Source organism: Lipotes vexillifer, unplaced genomic scaffold (genome assembly GCF_000442215.2).
Source record: "Lipotes vexillifer unplaced genomic scaffold, Lipotes_vexillifer_v1.1 scaffold1679, whole genome shotgun sequence".
Lineage (NCBI taxonomy): Eukaryota > Metazoa > Chordata > Mammalia > Artiodactyla > Lipotidae > Lipotes > Lipotes vexillifer.
Window position 1 is genome coordinate 860,208 of NW_006796614.1, and position 19,612 is coordinate 879,819.

A 19,612-nucleotide genomic window follows, 5' to 3' on the forward strand; every position below is an offset into this window, starting at 1 on the left:
ATTCACCCAGATCATAGTGTTTAATTTTTGCCTTCAGAGAACAGAATACATAAAAGAGCTATCTACAAAAACAAAGGCCAAAAAAAAAAAAAAAAGGGAAATTACTTCCAAGACTATTCAATTAATCTGAAAGGAACCAGATTATGAACCAGAGTATGAACTGGCACACTAAGGAATACAATTGTAGGAACAACTCTTATTTCCTTATACAAGTTTTGATAAAAATCACATTATTTTTCATTGATTGAGTGATAAAGAAATACTGATGGAAAGCTTCATCTTTCAAAATTCCATTCTATATATTAGTACCCCATCTCCAAAATCTTCCTCAGCTCTGACAGCTACACCTTACAATTTTCCTGTAACTGTTAGTTCTTTTAAATATTTAATCCTTTAAAGGCCGACCTACAGTTTTTCTCTGATTCCCAACTGGCCTCAGGCAATGACATCAATGCTAGATTGATAGAAACTACTTACCATATTGTAGGTGGCTCAGAACCTTCTATTTCTAAGTAATCATACTTTTCTTCCATTTGGAAATCAGTAAATATGAGTGAAATTGTGTCCCCAGGCTCTGCTACAATGGTCCAAGTGCAATCAGCATTATTATGATACTCATTAGGAAAACTAGGGCTTGATATGACGCCACTAGATCCTCTCATTGTTCCTCCACATGCATCTTCAGCTGTTGAAAACAAAGATGAGATGTTCAGATACAAGTCATTAGGAGAAATGCGATTAAATCAACTCTGTTAACATTATTAGATAAAAATAACAGGACAAATGTTGTGATACCAAGTGCATATTATACTAATAGAGATTAAATGAGAAGTCCATAAAAATTTCAGCACATATATAAATACAAATGCTATCTTGACTATTTTATAACCATTGATTGAAACAGCAATGAAAGTAAGTAAAAATCTATACTCCAATTAGATCTCAGGATAACAGAATTAAGATTTTCTTTTCATTGATTAGGTGATGAAGCAAGTAAGACAAACGAAACATCATTCTTAAGGTTTATAATAGGAAATCTTTAGTCACTTTGTGCATGTTCATGGTAGGTCTGAGCTTTGTTTTTATTTCCTTAATGTAGCTATATACCAAATAAATGATGTAAGAGAGAATATAATATAGTTTCTGTCATTGGAATTTTTCAAAAGCTACTGAAAACGTTTGTGGAAATGCAGTTTAAATAGAATACATCACATATCTACAAAACTTTAATTAGAAAGAAATAATATAGTAACTTCAATAATATATTCAGTAATATATCTTTAGTAACACATTCCTATGACTCTATCAAACAATGTAAACATATTTTGCTAGGTATTCATACGATTATGTATACACAACATTATAAATGCAATGGCATCAATGCTAGGTTAAATAGAAACTATCTACTTATGATATTGTAGGTGGCTCAGAACCTTCTATTTCTAAGTAATCATACTTTTCTTCCATTTGGAAAGTTTCTACTAACTTTACATTTGGACCTATGGTTCTCATTTCCCAAATAAGGGTCATAGATTATCCATGAGTCTACTTTTGGCCAATGTTGTATGCCAACAGAGGGGTTACATGACCACCTGTGTTTAGTGTTAAAACATAAGATAAAGCTCCTTGCTTTATAAAGAAATTGAAGCTATAAAATTTGTCTTGTCATAACACTGTTTAGGCCAGTCAATAGGTTACTAGATTATTTGTGCAATCAAATTTCTCAAGATTTATGCTGTTATCTTGAGCCACTCAGGGAATTCCTTCAATTCAAATCAAATGTCTGAGGAAATATCTAGCTCTATAAAGACCAATTATTATTTGATGTACTAGCTAACAATCTGTAACTTTAATAAATAGAGATGGGCAGCATCCTGTTTAAATCCACAATGGGCATGGGATGGCAACATGCTTTGGTAATGGGAACAACTTTCTTACCATATTGTATGCATTAAATAACATTAGCTTCTTTCTGTCCCACTCTTTACCCATCTAGCTCCATAATTCATAAATTGAAAGCATAAATAATATTGTTCTTAAAAGATACTTAATTTTCATCATATACTACTGTGTATATGATATTTATTTTCATGATGCCCTCTCTATTTTTTTTAAGTTTGCTGAGCAATTAGAATGAACTAGTGGTCCAGTCTAGACTATGAGATATATTACTACAATTTTCTCGTCAGAACATACAATGCCTTCCCTCAATACCTTAACTTTAACCTCTGGTGAAAATGTCCTGCTGCCCCCAATCCCCAACCACAAATTATTTCTACTCTTTGTCTTCTCAGTACTAACACCAACGCTGAGCACTGCTTCAGAAATAAAATGTTACACTATTATATATTTGTAGTGTAGCTGGTATACAACATATTCAAACCAGCTCTGTGAGCTATTTACTTCCCTGTCTCTAGATAAAATCTCAGGCAGAAACATTTCAGTTCACACTCAGATTAAGAAAAAATTCCTCCACTTTTTTAAATTCAAAAATATCAATTTATCAATTAATTTGTCTAGTTCTGGATACTCACGAAAAATTTTGACTTCATTTAGGTTAAAGTTCTTTGCTCCCCTGGGCTTGTGGCAGATGGGGCAGAGGTGAGGCAGTGAAGTGGGCTCTTCTTCCCTGTTTCCCCTCCTAGAATTTCTTTTCATCTACCCCTGCTCACTGAGCTCTCTATGATTCATCCTAGATTTGGAAGCAGAAAGGATCAGGGGAGATGAATCTTATTTGCTTGGCACTGATTTGGTACTGGTTTCCAAGGGCTTTGGCAGATGATTAAAGAAAGATGGTTCATTTTGCTCATGAACCTTTTCATGGGACCCTCAGAAGCAACCCAATCAGTTCCTTTGTTGTGGGTGAATGTGTTTCTCTAGCTGGCTGCTTATTTTCTCCCTCATACCATGTGTATAGAATGGTATCCTTCCATCCTCTTTCCAACTGTGTCTCCTTATCCTTCTAGGTGGGCCTCTTGGGCAGGATCTAAGACAATTCCAGGCCAGAACTCCCTCACAAAAGTCCTGCATATGGTCAAGAAAACATGCCCCATTTATTTATCCTCTGTGGAAATGTAATTTCTTCCCAAATGTAGCCTTCTGGGTTTATAACAGCAGACATATAAATATTTCAGCCATGGTCTTAATACACTGTGTCCCCCAAGCTCCAAGGCAAACAAATCAATTTCTCTGCATGGTCCCCTTTAAGAAGTAATCTAGGCTCACAAAAGAGAGAAATCACCCCAAACTCCTGACACATGAGATGGAGAGCAACTAACAGAATAGTTCACTCCAGGGAAAGTCTTCAACCCAAAAGCATGACTGACTTGCAGTTGCAAACAAGGATGGGAACTGAGATCTTCCAGCATTCAAACCAATGCTCTTGACAATTCCGGTATCAAGTTCTTTGTTCAGCACTCCTGTTTGATCTCTTTATTACTACAGAGACTATCATAGAATCAGTATCTGACAAAATTGTGAAATAAATAAAGTTTGCTTTGCTTTTAGTACACGTTAGATGTACAACATTTTGGCTAGGTCATCTACCTGAATGCTAGAACCTTTGTATTGCGATTCAGACTGGATTTACTATAATATTTATAAAGAAAAAACAATACATTTTCTGTAATCATAGACTCGTATAGTAGAATGTATTATCTAAATTAAAATTTTTACTTTATATCAGAGTTAGAACAAGTGAAAGGCAGAATTAGGACAAACCATGAAACCCTTAAATCTAGTGCTGTGCTCTCTCTGCTAAGTAATATTGCCTGTTCTCTGGGCAAAGTGAGTTGGTACAAATCCTGTCAATGATAGAACTTTTATTCTTTCAGCATCACTCTGTCCTGGCCACCAGGCTTGCCCATTTGATTAGTGTTGTCTGTAGTATCTCCTGTCCCACATGTCACAGAAAGGGCAGGGTTCACAGGCTATTAAATAGAACCATTTTTTAACATACTCAAGATACACATGGGGTCATGTTGGTTACTTTTATAAACTTTCTGTGAATTTTAAAATTTATTAATTTGGTCATCTATTCAAAAAAATATTCATTGAGATCTACAAAGTACCAGGAGGAACTGCATTAGTCTCTCATGCTACAGTGGTGATCAAAAGTCAGCACAATACCTGCCCTCATTAAGCATCCTGTCTAGAAGAGAGTAAGGTTCTAAACAAATGACAAAATAAACATATAAAATTACATTTCTGTCAGGTGCTTTGCAGAAGGAGCATTTAGTACTGACATTGTATGTTTGGGGCTTTGCAGTAGTTAGAGAATTCAGAAACAAGGATTCTTTGAGGAAGCGATGATGGACTAGAAACCTGAAGGGTGAATAGTTAATGAGGAAAGGGAAAATTGTTCTGAGTAGGTACACTTATGCTTTCACCAGAGGAAACGGGCATTCTACAAAATTTTCCAAACTGAAAGAAAATCTGTGTGCAACTGCCAAGTGGTACCAAATGAGGTAGAAAGGCAACTAGGTGCTAGACCTTGCAGGATCTTTCTGACAACTATTCAGAGCAGTGGAAAGTTACTGATGGGTTTTCAGCAAAGAGATGACATAATTGGTTTTGAGTTTTGAAAACATCCTGGCTGCTCTATGAAGATGAGAGGGAAAGAAGATAATGGAGGATACAGATTAGGGGGCTGAATCAAGAATCCAGGCAATTTTTTGCATGCTTTATTGTTTCCTAAAGATAAACCACCTCTCGTTTATTCAGTAGTTTAGCATATTATTATCTCAATATCTTCAAAAGATTAATTTGGTCTTTGTAGGCACTTTGGAATAAATAGTATCACTGCACAATAAATCAGAATAATTCTCTTAGGCCCATTTTTAAGAACAGTATTTTTTCACCTAAAGAGTAAAGCAACGTGATTAAATATCTTAGACTTCTCGAGGTTAACTAGAAGTTATGATTGTTTCAAAATGTAGTTATTTAACATACAGGGAATATAAAAAAGGTTGGTGGTTTCTCTACTCTTGTTCTAAAATCTGTATAGGTTGTAAGATTTTAGGTGTGCTTTTTTTTTTTTTAATGCAATACACAGGCTGAATGATGGCAAGTTGCATGTTAAGAAGTCTGCAGAGTCAGTCTGTTGTAAAATGTGAAGGAAACAACCAGTTCAGCCAATAGAATCAATGAAGGCAATGTAGTCTTTCGAGAATAAGAATTTTTTAAAACGTAATCATTTGATTTGGGATTTATTCCAATCACCTGGAGGAAATACTAACAACTCCCTCTTAAATTCTTAATGTACTCAAATCTACTGATAAAAAAATATAGCTATTAAATTTAAAATGTTATTAAACCTAATTTTAATTGTTTATAATATTATAAATCTATCATCAAATACTCCTATTTCTACACTTTAAAATAACTAAATTTATACAAACTTGATAAACAATGTCCTTTAATCTTTTACAATGTATAGAGCAGGGAAAAAAGTGACAAAATAAAATCAAAATTATTTGTATTTAAAGAAGAAAAATGTTTAATAGTTTTCAGAAATTTATTTTTCCTAAAATTAAATTTTATTTACTTTTAATTTCTGTGAGACTTATTTAGATACTGAAAATACCTGACTTTGTTCTTGTTTTGAGTATGAGACCATACTCATTTAAAGTATTATAAATTGTAACTGCCCCAAAACACGCTGTTTAAAAAAAAAAAAAGGAGTTTCAAAACACACCTAAAAGTTTACTGTAACACATCTTTTCAGATACTGATCTCACACTGTGCTCTGCCCTGCTATTAGTTTCTTCTGAAATAGCTTAGGGATGAGGGAGGGGATTAGTGACAGGAAATAGGCTTGTTTATTACAAAAAAAGAAATGAACTGTAAATTGTGGAAGATGAGTACACTTGGTCAATTCCAGATGCTAAGCATTCAATCCAATCTCAGATGTTATCATGGGAAATTCTTCTGCAAATCTCCCTTGCCAAATCTCAACATCCCATCAGCACTCAAGTAAAACTGACATCTATGTGAGGTTTTTGTTCCTTCCCAAGACAGGCATCATTGTTGTCTACCTCTTAATTAAACAAACTATTTAATATTACGTTCCTTAATGATCAATTATATTACATATACAGAGCAGCGGCTCCATTTACGTAGCTGCTTTGTTTATATTTAATAGTTCAGCCTTACGCATCTTTGTGTGTAAGAAGGAAACTCTTTCTCATAGAGAAGAAAACTGACAACAGGTAGTTAAAATGCACATCAAGCCACAACAAATAATGTTCCAAGTTTCAAAGAAAATTAAATCATTGATGATTATGAAGGAAAACTAAAGGGTTCTCATAATTTTAATCTCTCAGTCTAGCTCCTTCAGCTTCTTTCATACTAAGACAGATGAAATTAAATTCATCTGAGAAACAGATTTATAACAACTCGAAGACAAACATTCATCATTTATCCAGATGAACACCTCACGAAAAGGAGCTAAATATAACAGGGCCAACATCTCGGCACTGAAGGTTTATTCCTGAATACTCAAATATGCTTTTGAGTAAATATCCCACCTTAGTTTATATTTACCTTCCTTAGAGACGTGTTTAGAAATGACAAGGCAAGTTAATGCACTGAGGAAAGTTATCAATAAATATGTGGATTTTTTCATTCACTTAAAATACTTCTCAGCATGTCCTAATAAAAAAAAATTCATTCAATGATAATTTAAATTATTTAAAGATCTGGAGAAAAAAATAAAATCTTTAAATCAAGAAGGAGCCATGACAGAACAACAAGGAGCAAATTTACATCTGTTTCTTTAAAAAAAATTAAAAACTGAGCAAAATATAACTTTTTTCAAACACTGTGACAGGGCCATAAAGAACTGTGATCCCAGAAAGGAGAGGAACAAAGGGGGAGACCCCATAATTGCCTGGCTTTTTGTCTAGAAGCATTTTCAGAACCATACATCAAGGAGTGGATTATAAATGGAACATGATGCTCTCCCTGGGATGAGTGGACAGTGTGCAGGAAGCACGAAGTGCCTGTAAGTTGTAAGATAGAATTCCAGAGAAAAGGGAGCTCTGCAGAAAAAGAACTTACAAAATCTGCATAGTGGTCCCCTGGGTATTTGCTAAATACTAACAAATGCATGCAAAGGGTAAAATTCCATGAAGTCAGGCAAAGAGAGTCCAGGGATCTGTGAGCTGAATGGTTCCAAGAGAGCAAACATGGCTGGATATTTTTCAATTTCCTCCAGCTAGAGTGGAGAGTCCTCTTTAAATAACCAGTGTACTTAGTAGCAAATTCAGAAGGGATACACCTTCAGTAGAGGAGTTAAACCATCTCTAAAGGTTACCCTAGAAGTGCCCTAACAAAACTTAAAAACAAACCTCAAAAAATATAATTGAACCAAATGTAACTTCACTATATACCAGATGAATGTCCAACATTCTTTAAACAAAGACAACTAAATCCAGACACTCAGTAACTTAAAATTCACAATGTTCAACACCCAGTAAAAATGATTAGTCACCTCAAGAAGCAGAAAAATATGACCCATTACCCAGAGAAACCACATCTTCATCTATTCCTCTGTTGATGGACATTTAGGTTGCTTCCATGTCTTGGCTACTGTAAAGAATGTTGCAATGAACACTGGGGTGTGTGTATCCATTCAGACCATGTTTTTCTCCAGACATGCCCAGGAGTGAGATTGCAGGATCATATGGTAGCTCTATTTTTAGTTTTTTACGGAAGCTCCTCCATACTGTTCTCTGCAGTGTCTGTGCCAATTTACATTCCCACCAACAGTGCAGGAGGGTTCCCTTCTCTCCACACCCTCTCCAGTATTTACTGTTTGTGGATTGTTTTATGATACCCATTCTTACTGGTGTGAGGTGATATCTCATTGTAGTTTTGATTTGCATTTCTCTAATAATTAGCAATGTTGAACATATTTTCATGTGCCTCTTGGCCATCTGTATGTCTTCTTTGGACAAATGTCTATTTAGGTCTTCTGCCCATTTTTGGATTGGGTCGTTTGCCTCATGAGCTGTTTGTAAATTTTGGAGACTAATCCCTTGGTCACATCGTTTGAAAATATTTTCTCCCATTCTGTGGGTTGTTTTTTCATTTTGTTTATGGTTTCCTTTGCTGTGAAACAGCATTTGAGTTTAATTAGGTCCCATTTGTTTATCTTTGTTTTTATTTCCATTACTCTGGAAGACAGATCAAAAAATATATTGCTTTGATTTATGTCAGAGTGTTCTGCCTATGTTTCCCTTTGAGAGTTTTATAGTGTCCAGTCTCATATTTAAGTCTTTAATCCATTTTGAGTTTATTTTTCTGTACGGTGTTAAAGAATGTTCTAATTTCATTGTTTTTACACGCAGCTGTCCAGTTTTCCCAGCACTTTACTGAGGAGACTGTCTTTCCTCCACTGTATACTCTTGCTCCTTTGTCATAGATTAATTGACCATAGGTGCATGGGTATATTTCTGGGATTTCTATCTTGTTCCATTGCTCTATATTTCTATTTTTGTGCCAGTACCATACTGTTTTTTTTTTTTTTTGGCGGTATGCAGGCCTCTCACTGTTGTGGCCTCTCCCCTTGCGGAGCACAGGCTCCGGACGCGCAGGCTCAGCGGCTATGGCTCACGGGCCCAGCCGCTCTGCGGCATGTGGGATCTTCCTGGACCGGGGCACGAACCCGTGTCCCCTGCATCGGCAGGCAGACTCTCAACCACTGTGCCACCAGGGAAGCCCCCATACTGTTTTGATGACTATAACTTTGTAGTACAGTCTGAAGTCAGGGATCCTGATTCCTCCAGCTTCGTTTTTCTTTCTCAAGACTGTTTTGGTATTCGGGGTCTTTTGTGTCTCCATACAAATTTTAAGATATTTTGTTGTAGTTCTGCAAAAAATTCCATTGGTAATTTGATAGGGATTGCATTCAATCTGTAGATTGCCTTGGATAGTATAGTCATTTTGACAATATTGATTCTTCCAATCCAAGAACACAATATATCTTTCCATCTGTTTGTGCTGCCTTCGATTCCTTTCATCAGCATCTTATGGTTTACATAGTACAGGTCTTTTGTCTCCTTAGGCAGGTTTATTCCTAGGTATTTTATTCTTTTTGGTGTGATGGTAAATGGGACTGTGTCTTGAAATTCTCTTTCTGATATTTCATTGTTAGTGTATAGAAATGCAACAGATTTCTATGTATTAATTTTGTATCCTGCAATTTTACCAAATTCATTAATGAGCTCTAGTAGTTCTCTGGTAGCGCCTTTAGGATTTTTTATGTATAGTATCATGTCACCTCCAAACAATGACAGCTTAACTTCTTTTCCAATTTGTATTCCTTTTATTTATTTTTCTTCTCTGACTGCCATAGCTAGGACTTCCAAAACTATGTTGAATAAAAGTGGCAAGAGTTGACATCCTTGTCTTGTTCCTGATCTTAGAGGAAATGCTTTCAGCTTTTCACCACTGAGTATGATGTTAGCTATAGGTCTGTCATATATGGCCTTTATTATATTGAGGTATGTTCCCTTTATGCTCACTTTCTGGAGAGTTTTATCATAAATGGGTGTTGAATTTTGTCCAAAGCTTTTTCTGTATCTATTGAGATGATCATATGGTTTTTATTCTTCAATTTGTTGATGTGGTGTATCAATTTGTTGGTGTGTTGTTTGATCTGTGGATATTGAAAATTCTTTGCATCACTGGGATAAATCCCACTTGATTATGTTGTATGATCCTTTTAATATATTGTTGGATTCATATTGCTAGTACTTTGTTGAGGATTTTTGTGTCTATATTCATCAGTGATATTGGCCTGTAATTTTCTTTTTTTGTGGTATCTTTGTCTGGTTTTGTTATCAGGGTGATGGTGGCCTCACAGAATGAGTTTGGGAGTGCTCCTCTCTCTGCTATATTTTGGAAGAGTTTGAGAAGGATAGGTGTCATCTCTTCTCTAAATGTTTGATAGAATTCACTTGTAAAGCCATCTAGTCCTGGACTTCTGTCTGTTGGGATTTTTTAATAACAGTTCCGATTTCAGTACTTGTGATTGGTCTGTTCATATTTTCTGTTTCTTCCTGGCTCAGTCTTAGGAGGTTGCACCTTTCTAAGAATTTGTCAATTTCTTCCAGTTTGTCCATTTTATTGCCATACAGTTGCTTGCAGTAGTTTCTTATGATCCTTTGTATTTCTGTGGTGTCAGCTGTAACTATTCCTTTTTCATTTCTAATTTTACTGATTTGAGTCCTCTCCCTTTCTTTCTTGATGAGTCTGGCTAAAGGTTTCTCAATTTTGTTTACCTTTTCAAAGAACTTTTAGTTTCGTTGATCTTTGCTGTTGTTTTCTTCATCTCTATTTCTCTTATTTATTCATATCTATTTCATTTATTTCTGCTCTAATCTTTATGATTTCTTTCCTTCTACTAACTTTAGGTTTTGCTTCTTTTTCTTTCTCTAGTTGCTTTAGGTGTCAAGCTAGGTTGTTTATTTGAGATTTTTCTTATTTCCTGAGGTAATACTGTATTGCTATAAACTTCCCTCTTAGGATTGTTTTTGCTGCATCCCATAGGTTCTGGATCATTGTGCTTCCATTTTCATTTGTCTCTGTATTTTTTAATTTCCTTTTTGATTTCTTCAGTGATCCATTGGCTGTTTAGTAGCATATTGTTTAGCCTCTACATGTTTGTGTTTTATACAGTTTTCTCTTTCTTGTCATTTATTTCTAACCTCATAGTGTTGTGGTCAGAAAAAAGGCTTGATATGATTTCAGTCTTCTTAAATTTACTGATGCTCTCTTTGTGGCCCAGCATGTGGTCAATCCTGGAGAATGATCCATGTGCATGAGGGAAAGATGTGTATTCTGCTGCTTTTGGATGAAATGCTCTATAAATATCAATTAAGTCTACCTGGTCTAATGTGTCATTTAAGGCCTGTGTTTCCTTATATGATAATTACTTTAAATATAAATGGATTAAATGCTCCCACTCAAAGACACAGACTGGCTGAATGGATATAAAAACAAAACCCATATATATGCTGTCTACAAGAGACCCACTTCAGACCTAAGGACACATACAGACTGAAAGTGAGTGGATGGAAAAAGGTATTCCATGCAAATGGAAATCAAATGGAGTAGCAATACTCATATCAGACAAAATAGACTTTAAAATAAAGACTGTTACAAGAGACAAAGAAGGACACTACATAATGATCAAGGGATCAATCCAAGAAGAAGATATAACACTTGGAAACATACAGGCACCCAACATAGGAGCAACCCAACATATAAGGCAAATACTAACAGCCATAAAAGGAGAAACCAACAGTAACACAATAATAGTGGGGGACCTTAACACCCCACTTTAAACAATGGACAGATCATGCATCTATTTTTGTTCGCATCATATCTGTATTATTAAAAGAAAGACTGACATATAGTAGAGGTTTATAGGAATTTACTGAATTAAATATGAAATAAACAAATGAGTGAATATAACCATTTAAGCTCATCATCAAATTAAATTCTGATGTCTGAGCCATCTATGGGGTAGAATAAAAAGAAAACACAAGTAATATGTCACTATTACAAAAGAGATTAATTGATAATTGGAAAAAAATGTCAAAACAAAATAGAAGAATGAGAAGGATTGCCAAATAAATTTTAAGAACAAAATGTATGTTGCAGGTCAAAAGCTTTATAATAAAAAGGTGAGCATAAACAGAAAATGATTATTGCTATTCAGTACCAAGCAAGTGGGAGTTAACTAATTTTTAGACTTTTCTCCATATTTAACTTCAATAAAGTACAACTCCTTTAACTGCAGATAGCAGACTTATGTATGTGGAGTATTCAAGAGACTCACCAGATAAAATGCATGACAATCTGTGAATTAAGCAAGGTTACTGAATACAAGAGCAATATACAAAAATATATCAGCACTGAACAATTACAAACTGAAATTTTTTAAAAAATATCATTGCTAATAGGATAAAATTTCAAAAATTTAGGAATAAAAATAGTGAAACAAGGAAAGCCTGAGTAAAGCTCTAATTATATTTTTGAGAGAAAATATAGACCTATGTAACTAAATAGATATATGTAAATAAATAGATATTCCACGTAATCTAAAAATGTCAGTTCTCCCCAGATTAATCTAGAGACAAGCCCAGAAATTTGCAATTTGAAACTATGGTTTCAATAAAGATAGTAGCTACCAGCTCAGTTCTTTCTATTTTATAAAAGCCCTGTCCTTGTTTATACCTTATTTTTAACCTCCATTGCTCTCCTTGAGGCCCTACTCCATGTGCTGATTACTACTCCTAGAAGGCAAACTTTAATGCTACTTCATCTAAGAAAGAAAGAATGTTCAGGGTATGATTTCTCTCAGAATTTCCAAAGTCATCACTTCTGTTTCAACACAGACTGAATATCAGAAATCTGTGTAGAGCATTTTAAAACACCTATAAATCAACCCCAACCCCAAGATTCTTATTTACTTGCTTGATAGTGGGGTCAATAGTAGAGCAATTTTTTTTTACATTCCCTATGTGATTCTAATGCATAGTTAGAATCAACAATCACTGTAGTAACTCATGTAAAATAGCTAATCCATTCATTTGGGTACTTGACCCTATCTTCTACCTAACTCCAGGTCTTTACTTGGGATCACTTAAGCTGATAAGTATCTCTCCAATACCATCCTAAAAGTCCATATAAGACGGAAGCCAACCCCATCCACCTCCAAATAGCAAGACAAACTAAATTTATCTTGGTCTATTAACCTCTTTTTCCTCTTCCCTTTCCAAATTCCTCAGAAAATGTACCTTTGCTTAATGTTTCTACTTATTTACCTCCTAGTGATCCCTCAATTAACTGCATTCTTGTTTCTCTTCATACTTTCTATTGAACCCCTTCTCCTAAGCTCAACATTGACTTCCTAACAGACACATACTTGTTAGTATTTTTTAAATGGGTCTCTCAGTGACAGTTGGCATTGTTATTAACTCATTACTCTCTTCTTTGGCTTCCACGTGAAATATTTTACTGGTTACCCTTGTAGCTGTCTAACACTTCTTATCCATCTACCTCACTGCCTCCTCTTTCTCTACCAGTTACTTTAATATCAGAGCTCCCTAGGCTTCTACTCTTCTTTTAATATACTTTCTCCCAAGGTGATATCATCCACTCTCTTTATTTCAACTATCCTCCAGGTAAATTGACGATTCTGTTATCTTTGTCATTTAGCTCAATCTTTTTCACTGTCCATTCAGTTGTCTAGGTGGAATCTTCAGTATTAATGAAACATATTATCCAGTTTGGGTAGCAATTACCCTTTCCAAAACCTTTGTCCATTTCATAGTGATGGACTGCATAAATTTCAGTAGGAAGGGTTACTAATTCTCACCTGGAGACAGAACTCTCAAACACTGTAGGAGTTGGAAGCAGTAGCTGGGGATAAGTAAAAGAGAAGAAATAGTTATCATTTAGACATGAGGAACTTTTGCTTCCAAGATTCTGATTGCAAATGTTGTGAAGCAGAAACAATATTATGTGTTTACTGCTCCATTCCTCAGTAAGACTTCATATCACTACCACCCGGGAAGCTAGAATGGTGCCCTGAAGCTAAGGGCTGTCAGATGGGAATTGGGCAAAAGAGACTTAAGTCACATCCAAGCCTAGTTCTTAAGAATATTCTTTGACATCCTTTCTGCTTAGGAGTGACACAGACAATGACTTCAATCCCATCTCCTTGTCTTGTACCTTTATAATTTATTTTCTAAAGGGGAGCCTAGAGTATCTTTTGAAAGTGGAAATCAGATCATTTTATGCACACTCTCCTGCTTATAACATTTTAATGGCTTTCCTTGAATTTAGAGTAAAACCATTGTCCTTACTTTGGCCTTAACTGATCTTAATTCACAGACTTCTCAAGATAACATCTATCACAGATGGCAATAACTACAAGATCAAGATGGGTCACCAAAGCTACATTAGATATTGCATGGGTGAGAAATAAATATTTGCTGAATTAGACAATTGTAATGTCAAGATCTGTTTACTTTTGCAACATGGACTATTAGTTATATAGACAATAAAAATCCATTCCACTGGAACGCATTTTGTCAAATAATTTATTTTAATTAAGGAATCCTCAATTTCATATTTAAATCTGATGTATTTTTGAGGATTCTTCTCCCTGTTCTACTTCATAGACCAGATCACAGAACAGTCATTTATGTCTTGTGTTTAGTTTTATAAATAACTTGGAGTACTTCACCATATCTAAAATTATAGAACTTGAGCCCCATTTACTTGAAAATTGAAATTTTAAAATTTGAATGAATCTGTTAATTTAGTTTTAAAAAGACAAGGCTTATTTAAACAGCAAGAATTTAACCCTGGAGGGACAGAAACAATTTATGTCTTTTTCATCCCTGTATTTTCAGTGCTTAGAAATATGCCTGACACTTAATGGGGAACCAAAATATCTATCTTAAATGATATTGAATAGAATGGCTTTGGAGGATATATTACTGACTCTTATATGAACTTTGAATGATTTTTTTCATAAAATTAGAGTATTTCCCTCCTCCAATTCAAGCTTGCTGAACTTAAGAGTATGTTTATTTCTCAAATCTTTCCTGATAGGTACTGAGTTCTTTGAAGATAGCAATCGTGTTTAATACAACTAATAGTAGTTATATATTTGAGTATTCATTTTATACCAGTCTCTATGCTATCAACTTTAAATATATATAAATATTTATCTATTTCCCTATATATTTTTGGTTGATTTACTTATCCATGTTCTACCACTTCTCAATGTGACCAAATTAATATCCTTCTAATGAGAGCCTACTGTACAGCACAGGGAACTCTACTCAGTGCTCTGTGGTGACCTAAGTGAGAAGGAAATCCAAAAAAGAGGGTATATTTGTATACATATAGTTGATTCACTTTGCTGTACAGTATAAACTAACACAATATTGTAAAGCAACTAGACTCCAATAATTTTTTTTTAAATATCCTACCAACATCAATTCCTCTTTCCGCTCTTCTGCCATTAAAATTTATTTGCTACAAGGAAGTAAAGAGTGTTTTTTTAACGTGGAAATGAAATGATGTCAATCACACTTTCCTATTTGTAACATTCTACTAGCTTTTCTTGAATTTAGAATAAAACCAGTTACCTTACCATGACCTTAATGATTGCAACCACAGACTTCTCAGTAAACTCAATCCACAGTGCTCATTTTCCATTTCCTTAAATTTAACAAAGCTCCCTCCACCTTTAGGACCTTTGTTCTAAACTATTATCTAAGCTGGTGGCTTCTTCCTCAAGATCTTCCCAAGGCAGCTCAATGATGCCATTCAAACTAATGAGGTCTTGCTTCACTAATGATTCTAGGTAAACCAGTCCCCCATCAGTCTCTGTCACAACATCTGCTACATTATCTTCATTCAACTTATCACTATCCAGTAGTTTTTGTTGTTCTCTCATTTATCTCTAGAATATAAATGTCATGCAATCTTGACTGCATTACTAATACACTAGTCACAGAATTATCCCAAGTACTCAGAATGGGGCTGGCTTATAGTAGGTACCTAAATAATACTTTATCTGGTTAAATATATTTTTTGCTCCCCAGTATGTCCATGAAATTTCTTGGACAATTATTTGACAGTTTTATGGTGAGCTTAGAAATAGGGGCTCTAAAATCACAGAGACCCAGGCACAAATCCAACACTAATAAATTGGGTGACCTAAATCAATTTACTTAAATTTCTTCTAAGCTAGATTCTTAGTTGTAAAATTATCATTATTTTGAGAGTGCACATTTATTGATTTAAATGTTGCCAACAATCTCTCAGTTACATATTTTCTCTTTTCCTTATCAGTGTCCTGGAAGTTTTATTTTTGTAGGTAGGAAGGTTCCTACAAGGTGATGGCACAATTGACTTGTTACTCCCTCTGGCAAAATTGCCACAGCAGGGAGACAAGAAGCCACTCTCAGTCCCATATAGTTCATTTCACTCTTGCCATCTCTACTGATTAAATGACAGGTTCAGTGCTGCTCCTTGTTTCTCATTTTCTGCTACAAAATAGAATAGTAAGAAGAGAAAAGAAAGTGTGAAAAAAAGTAGCAAATCCTTGTCCATGAGAAGCCCTGAAAAAAGGCAATTTATTAAAGTATTTTAGTATAATTTGAAGAGTTCCACAGAACCTGATTGCTTAAAAATTGGCTCGCTCTCAATCTGCTCCTGAATTTACTATATTTTAAATATAAGTTTGCTTTGAAATATATTTCTAACCAATGAAATTCAGAAGAAAGTAGATATTTAATGAAACAGTTAAATTCCGTTAATAATGGCTAATATTCATTATGTACATGAAGGCACTGTTCTAAGCTTTTAAAATAGATCATCAACTTTAATCTTAATAATAACTCTATGAAGAAAACAACAAAATTAAACAATAATTATTTGTATCTTACAGAGGAGGAAACTGGGACACAGAAAGGTCAGTAACTAGCCACAAATCACACAGTTAAAAAGTGGTAGAGCCAAGTTTCAAATGAAGCCATCTAAAAGAATATCTTTAATCACAGTACAAGCTGCAGTTTGATATAAAAAATAATGAGAAAAAGTCAAGAATAGAATACCAGCATATACAATGCTGGAGACAATATGGGGAAATGGAAGGAAATGCCCAAAGGAGTAAAAGAGACCAAATCAAACCAAAGACATAGAAAACAAGGACTGTTCTTTTTACTTTTTCTAGAAAGCCCCTCCTGCCTAGGCCAAAACACACATGACGAAAATAAACAATGTTTATGGCAAATTCCTATCTCAATTTATCATCCTCTATATTTGAATAAGAATCAATAGGAAAAATAATGAAATATACAATACAAAATTTCATACTGGGTGAACAACTGAAATATAACATATACTTTACATTTTAGATTTGGTTTATTAGTAAGTTGTAATCACAAGATTACAGTGATTTATGAAAATAAAACTATCAGAATATTTCTAGTGTTTTATATTATTATTCTGGATTAACTTCTCAAAAATAGGATTTGAAGAGAGCATTTTAACTTTTATTTAAATTACTTAAATAATTCGGATAAGATGTTTATATGCATTACACAAATAGAAACATATTTTTAATGGCTTTACAATTCACTATTAAGGTTTTGGCCTAATAACAATATAAAATATGTGTGTGTATGCACTAACATGCATACAAATGCATAAACACACATCCCTAAAATGTCAAAGAAAATGTGGTTATAATGAATCCATCTGCAACCTATTTCAAGTAAAATTATTTATTTTAGTGTTTTTAATGGGATTAGGCAATATTGACATAACGCTCTTGTGCAAATTCATGATTACAGTTGACCCCTGAACAACATGGGTTGGAACTGGGCAGGTCCAGTTATACGTGGATTTTTTTCAATAAATATCTACTACAGTACTATGTTATCTATGTTTGGTTGAATCCATGGTTGCAGAATTCAACTAATCCATGGATGGCTCACTATAAAGTTATATGGAAATTTCAACTGTGCTGGGGTCCATGCCCCTAACCCCCACATTGTTCAAGGGTCAGCTGTATATTATAGCAATGCTGACAAAATTTACAACACATTGAAATATTTCCATTTAATTAACAATTGCAGGCCTTTTATGTGCATCAAGAAATTCATTCTTATTTAAATTAATTGAACAAATCTGATCCCTTAATGATATTTTTCTTTTTTATTATTTATTCTAAACTAAATGAGTATTCATATTTTTTGTATCTCAAATGTACATTCTTAGCAATAATGCTCAGGATGTATTTTCAGGTTGGTTTAATATGATTGTTGCTTCCTTTTCTTTTTTATTCTTTTCCTTTTCTTTTTTGGGAGGGACGGAATGGTGTAGTCTACAACTATCTGGTGACATGAGACGGAATGAAATGGAAAATTATGCAGATCATTACTGTATATTTTTTTGTTGATGACTGTTCTTTAGCTGTAATACAACTTCTTATTTCAAAACAAAGTGTTTTTTATATACATGTGAATGTGATGATCAAAATTAGATTTTCATTTGATCAATTTTAAAATTCAAAGTTAAGAATGAATAAAATGAAAACCTTAATACCTCTTAGTTAATAAGGTATTTACAGTATTAGCATTTACTTTTACATGTAAAAGTAAACAATGTTTTCATTTATTCAATTAATAATCTGAGCACCAATTTTGTACAAGGCATTACTAAAAGAAATATGTATCAGATTCTACTACAAGAAAAGTTGCTATAGCAAAAATGCACTGATCAAAAATTATAGGCGATCCATAGTTCAAGTGTAAATTTTTAGCTGTGTGCTGTTCATCCAAAATCTTGCTACCTACTACTTATCTGGGTCACCTTTTCGGGATGTCAGTTGCCATGTGGTTAAAGAAGACAAAATAATTTTTATAGAGTCCAAAACCAATTATAACTGGGAAGGTAAGTCCAAAGCCAAATGTAAATGAGTTTTGGATACTCTGCTCTTTTGAATAATTTCTCTCTTGGCACAATAAATGAAAACTTGGCTGCACAGTCATACCAAGGGTGAACAGAGGTATATATAGAACATGCACATTTTCATGCAGGGCCCCAGGAACAGCAAAGCTTATCTGTTTCTAAATGGTTAATATTAGCATCCATCCAAAATGTCAGTGAGCCAGTTAGTGAGGTGAAGCTGCACTTTAAATGATGCCCAAGTGTTTTTTTATACAGTGTTATTTAACATTTGCATAAAACCAGCTTTTTTGTGCCTTATGTTTCCAAATCAATTTAGCTTTGTGTGCTAATATTTTACTAGAGCCCTGGAGATAAAGAAGCATGCAGGTCAGCCATGTGTGTTGCTAAATCCCCAAAGGAAACCTTCACTAAAAACCAAAAGATTGACACCAGACAAGATTAGCAAAAGAATTAGTCATGCATAATCAACTGTGTTAAATACTGGGGAAAAAAACATCTGCTTCTCTTGTCCTTCAGGAAAAGGCTGAAGTGTTAATGCTTCTGGCATATATTTTTACGTGCTTCTGAGTGTGCCATTGTTTTACAAAGATGGATTTGTTAGAACCAACTACCACAGCTACTTTAAATGTTACTAATGAGGAAGGCAAGTAAAAGCTTCCATGCCCTGTACTATTTAATTCCCAGACCTAACTAGACACAGAGACCTCCCCAAGGAATACAACAATTAAGTCTCTGTCTCAATCTGGAAATGAGTAGGTTTGGGCTCTATCTTCAAAAATGCTATACAATGGGGCTTCCCTGGTGGCGCAGTGGTTGAGAATCTGCCTGCCAATGCAGACAACACAGGTTCGAGCCCTGGTCTGGGAAAATCCCACATGCCATGGAGCAACTGGGCCCGTGAGCCACAATTACTGAGCCTGCGCGTCTGGAGCCTGTGTTCCGCAACAACAGAGGCCGCGATAGTGAGAGGCCTGCGCACCGCGATGAAGAGTGACCCCCACTTGCCACAACTAGAGAAAGCCCATGCACAGAAATGAAGACCCAACACAGCCATAAATAAATAAATAAATAAATAAATACATTGTGTATAAAAAAAAAAAAA

At 34.6% G+C, this 19,612-nt stretch overlaps 1 protein-coding gene across 2 annotated transcripts in view; it reads right to left on the bottom strand.

The window, feature by feature from the left end:
• Positions 1 to 19,612, bottom strand: part of CSMD3 (CUB and Sushi multiple domains 3) — a 1,097,972-nt gene that overhangs the window by 785,767 nt on the left and 292,593 nt on the right. For both annotated transcript variants that reach the window (XM_007468748.1, XM_007468747.1), the window contains exon 5: positions 478 to 685. In XM_007468748.1, coding sequence (XP_007468810.1) covers positions 478 to 685 — 208 coding nt within the window. The remainder of the gene's footprint in view (positions 1 to 477; positions 686 to 19,612) is intronic.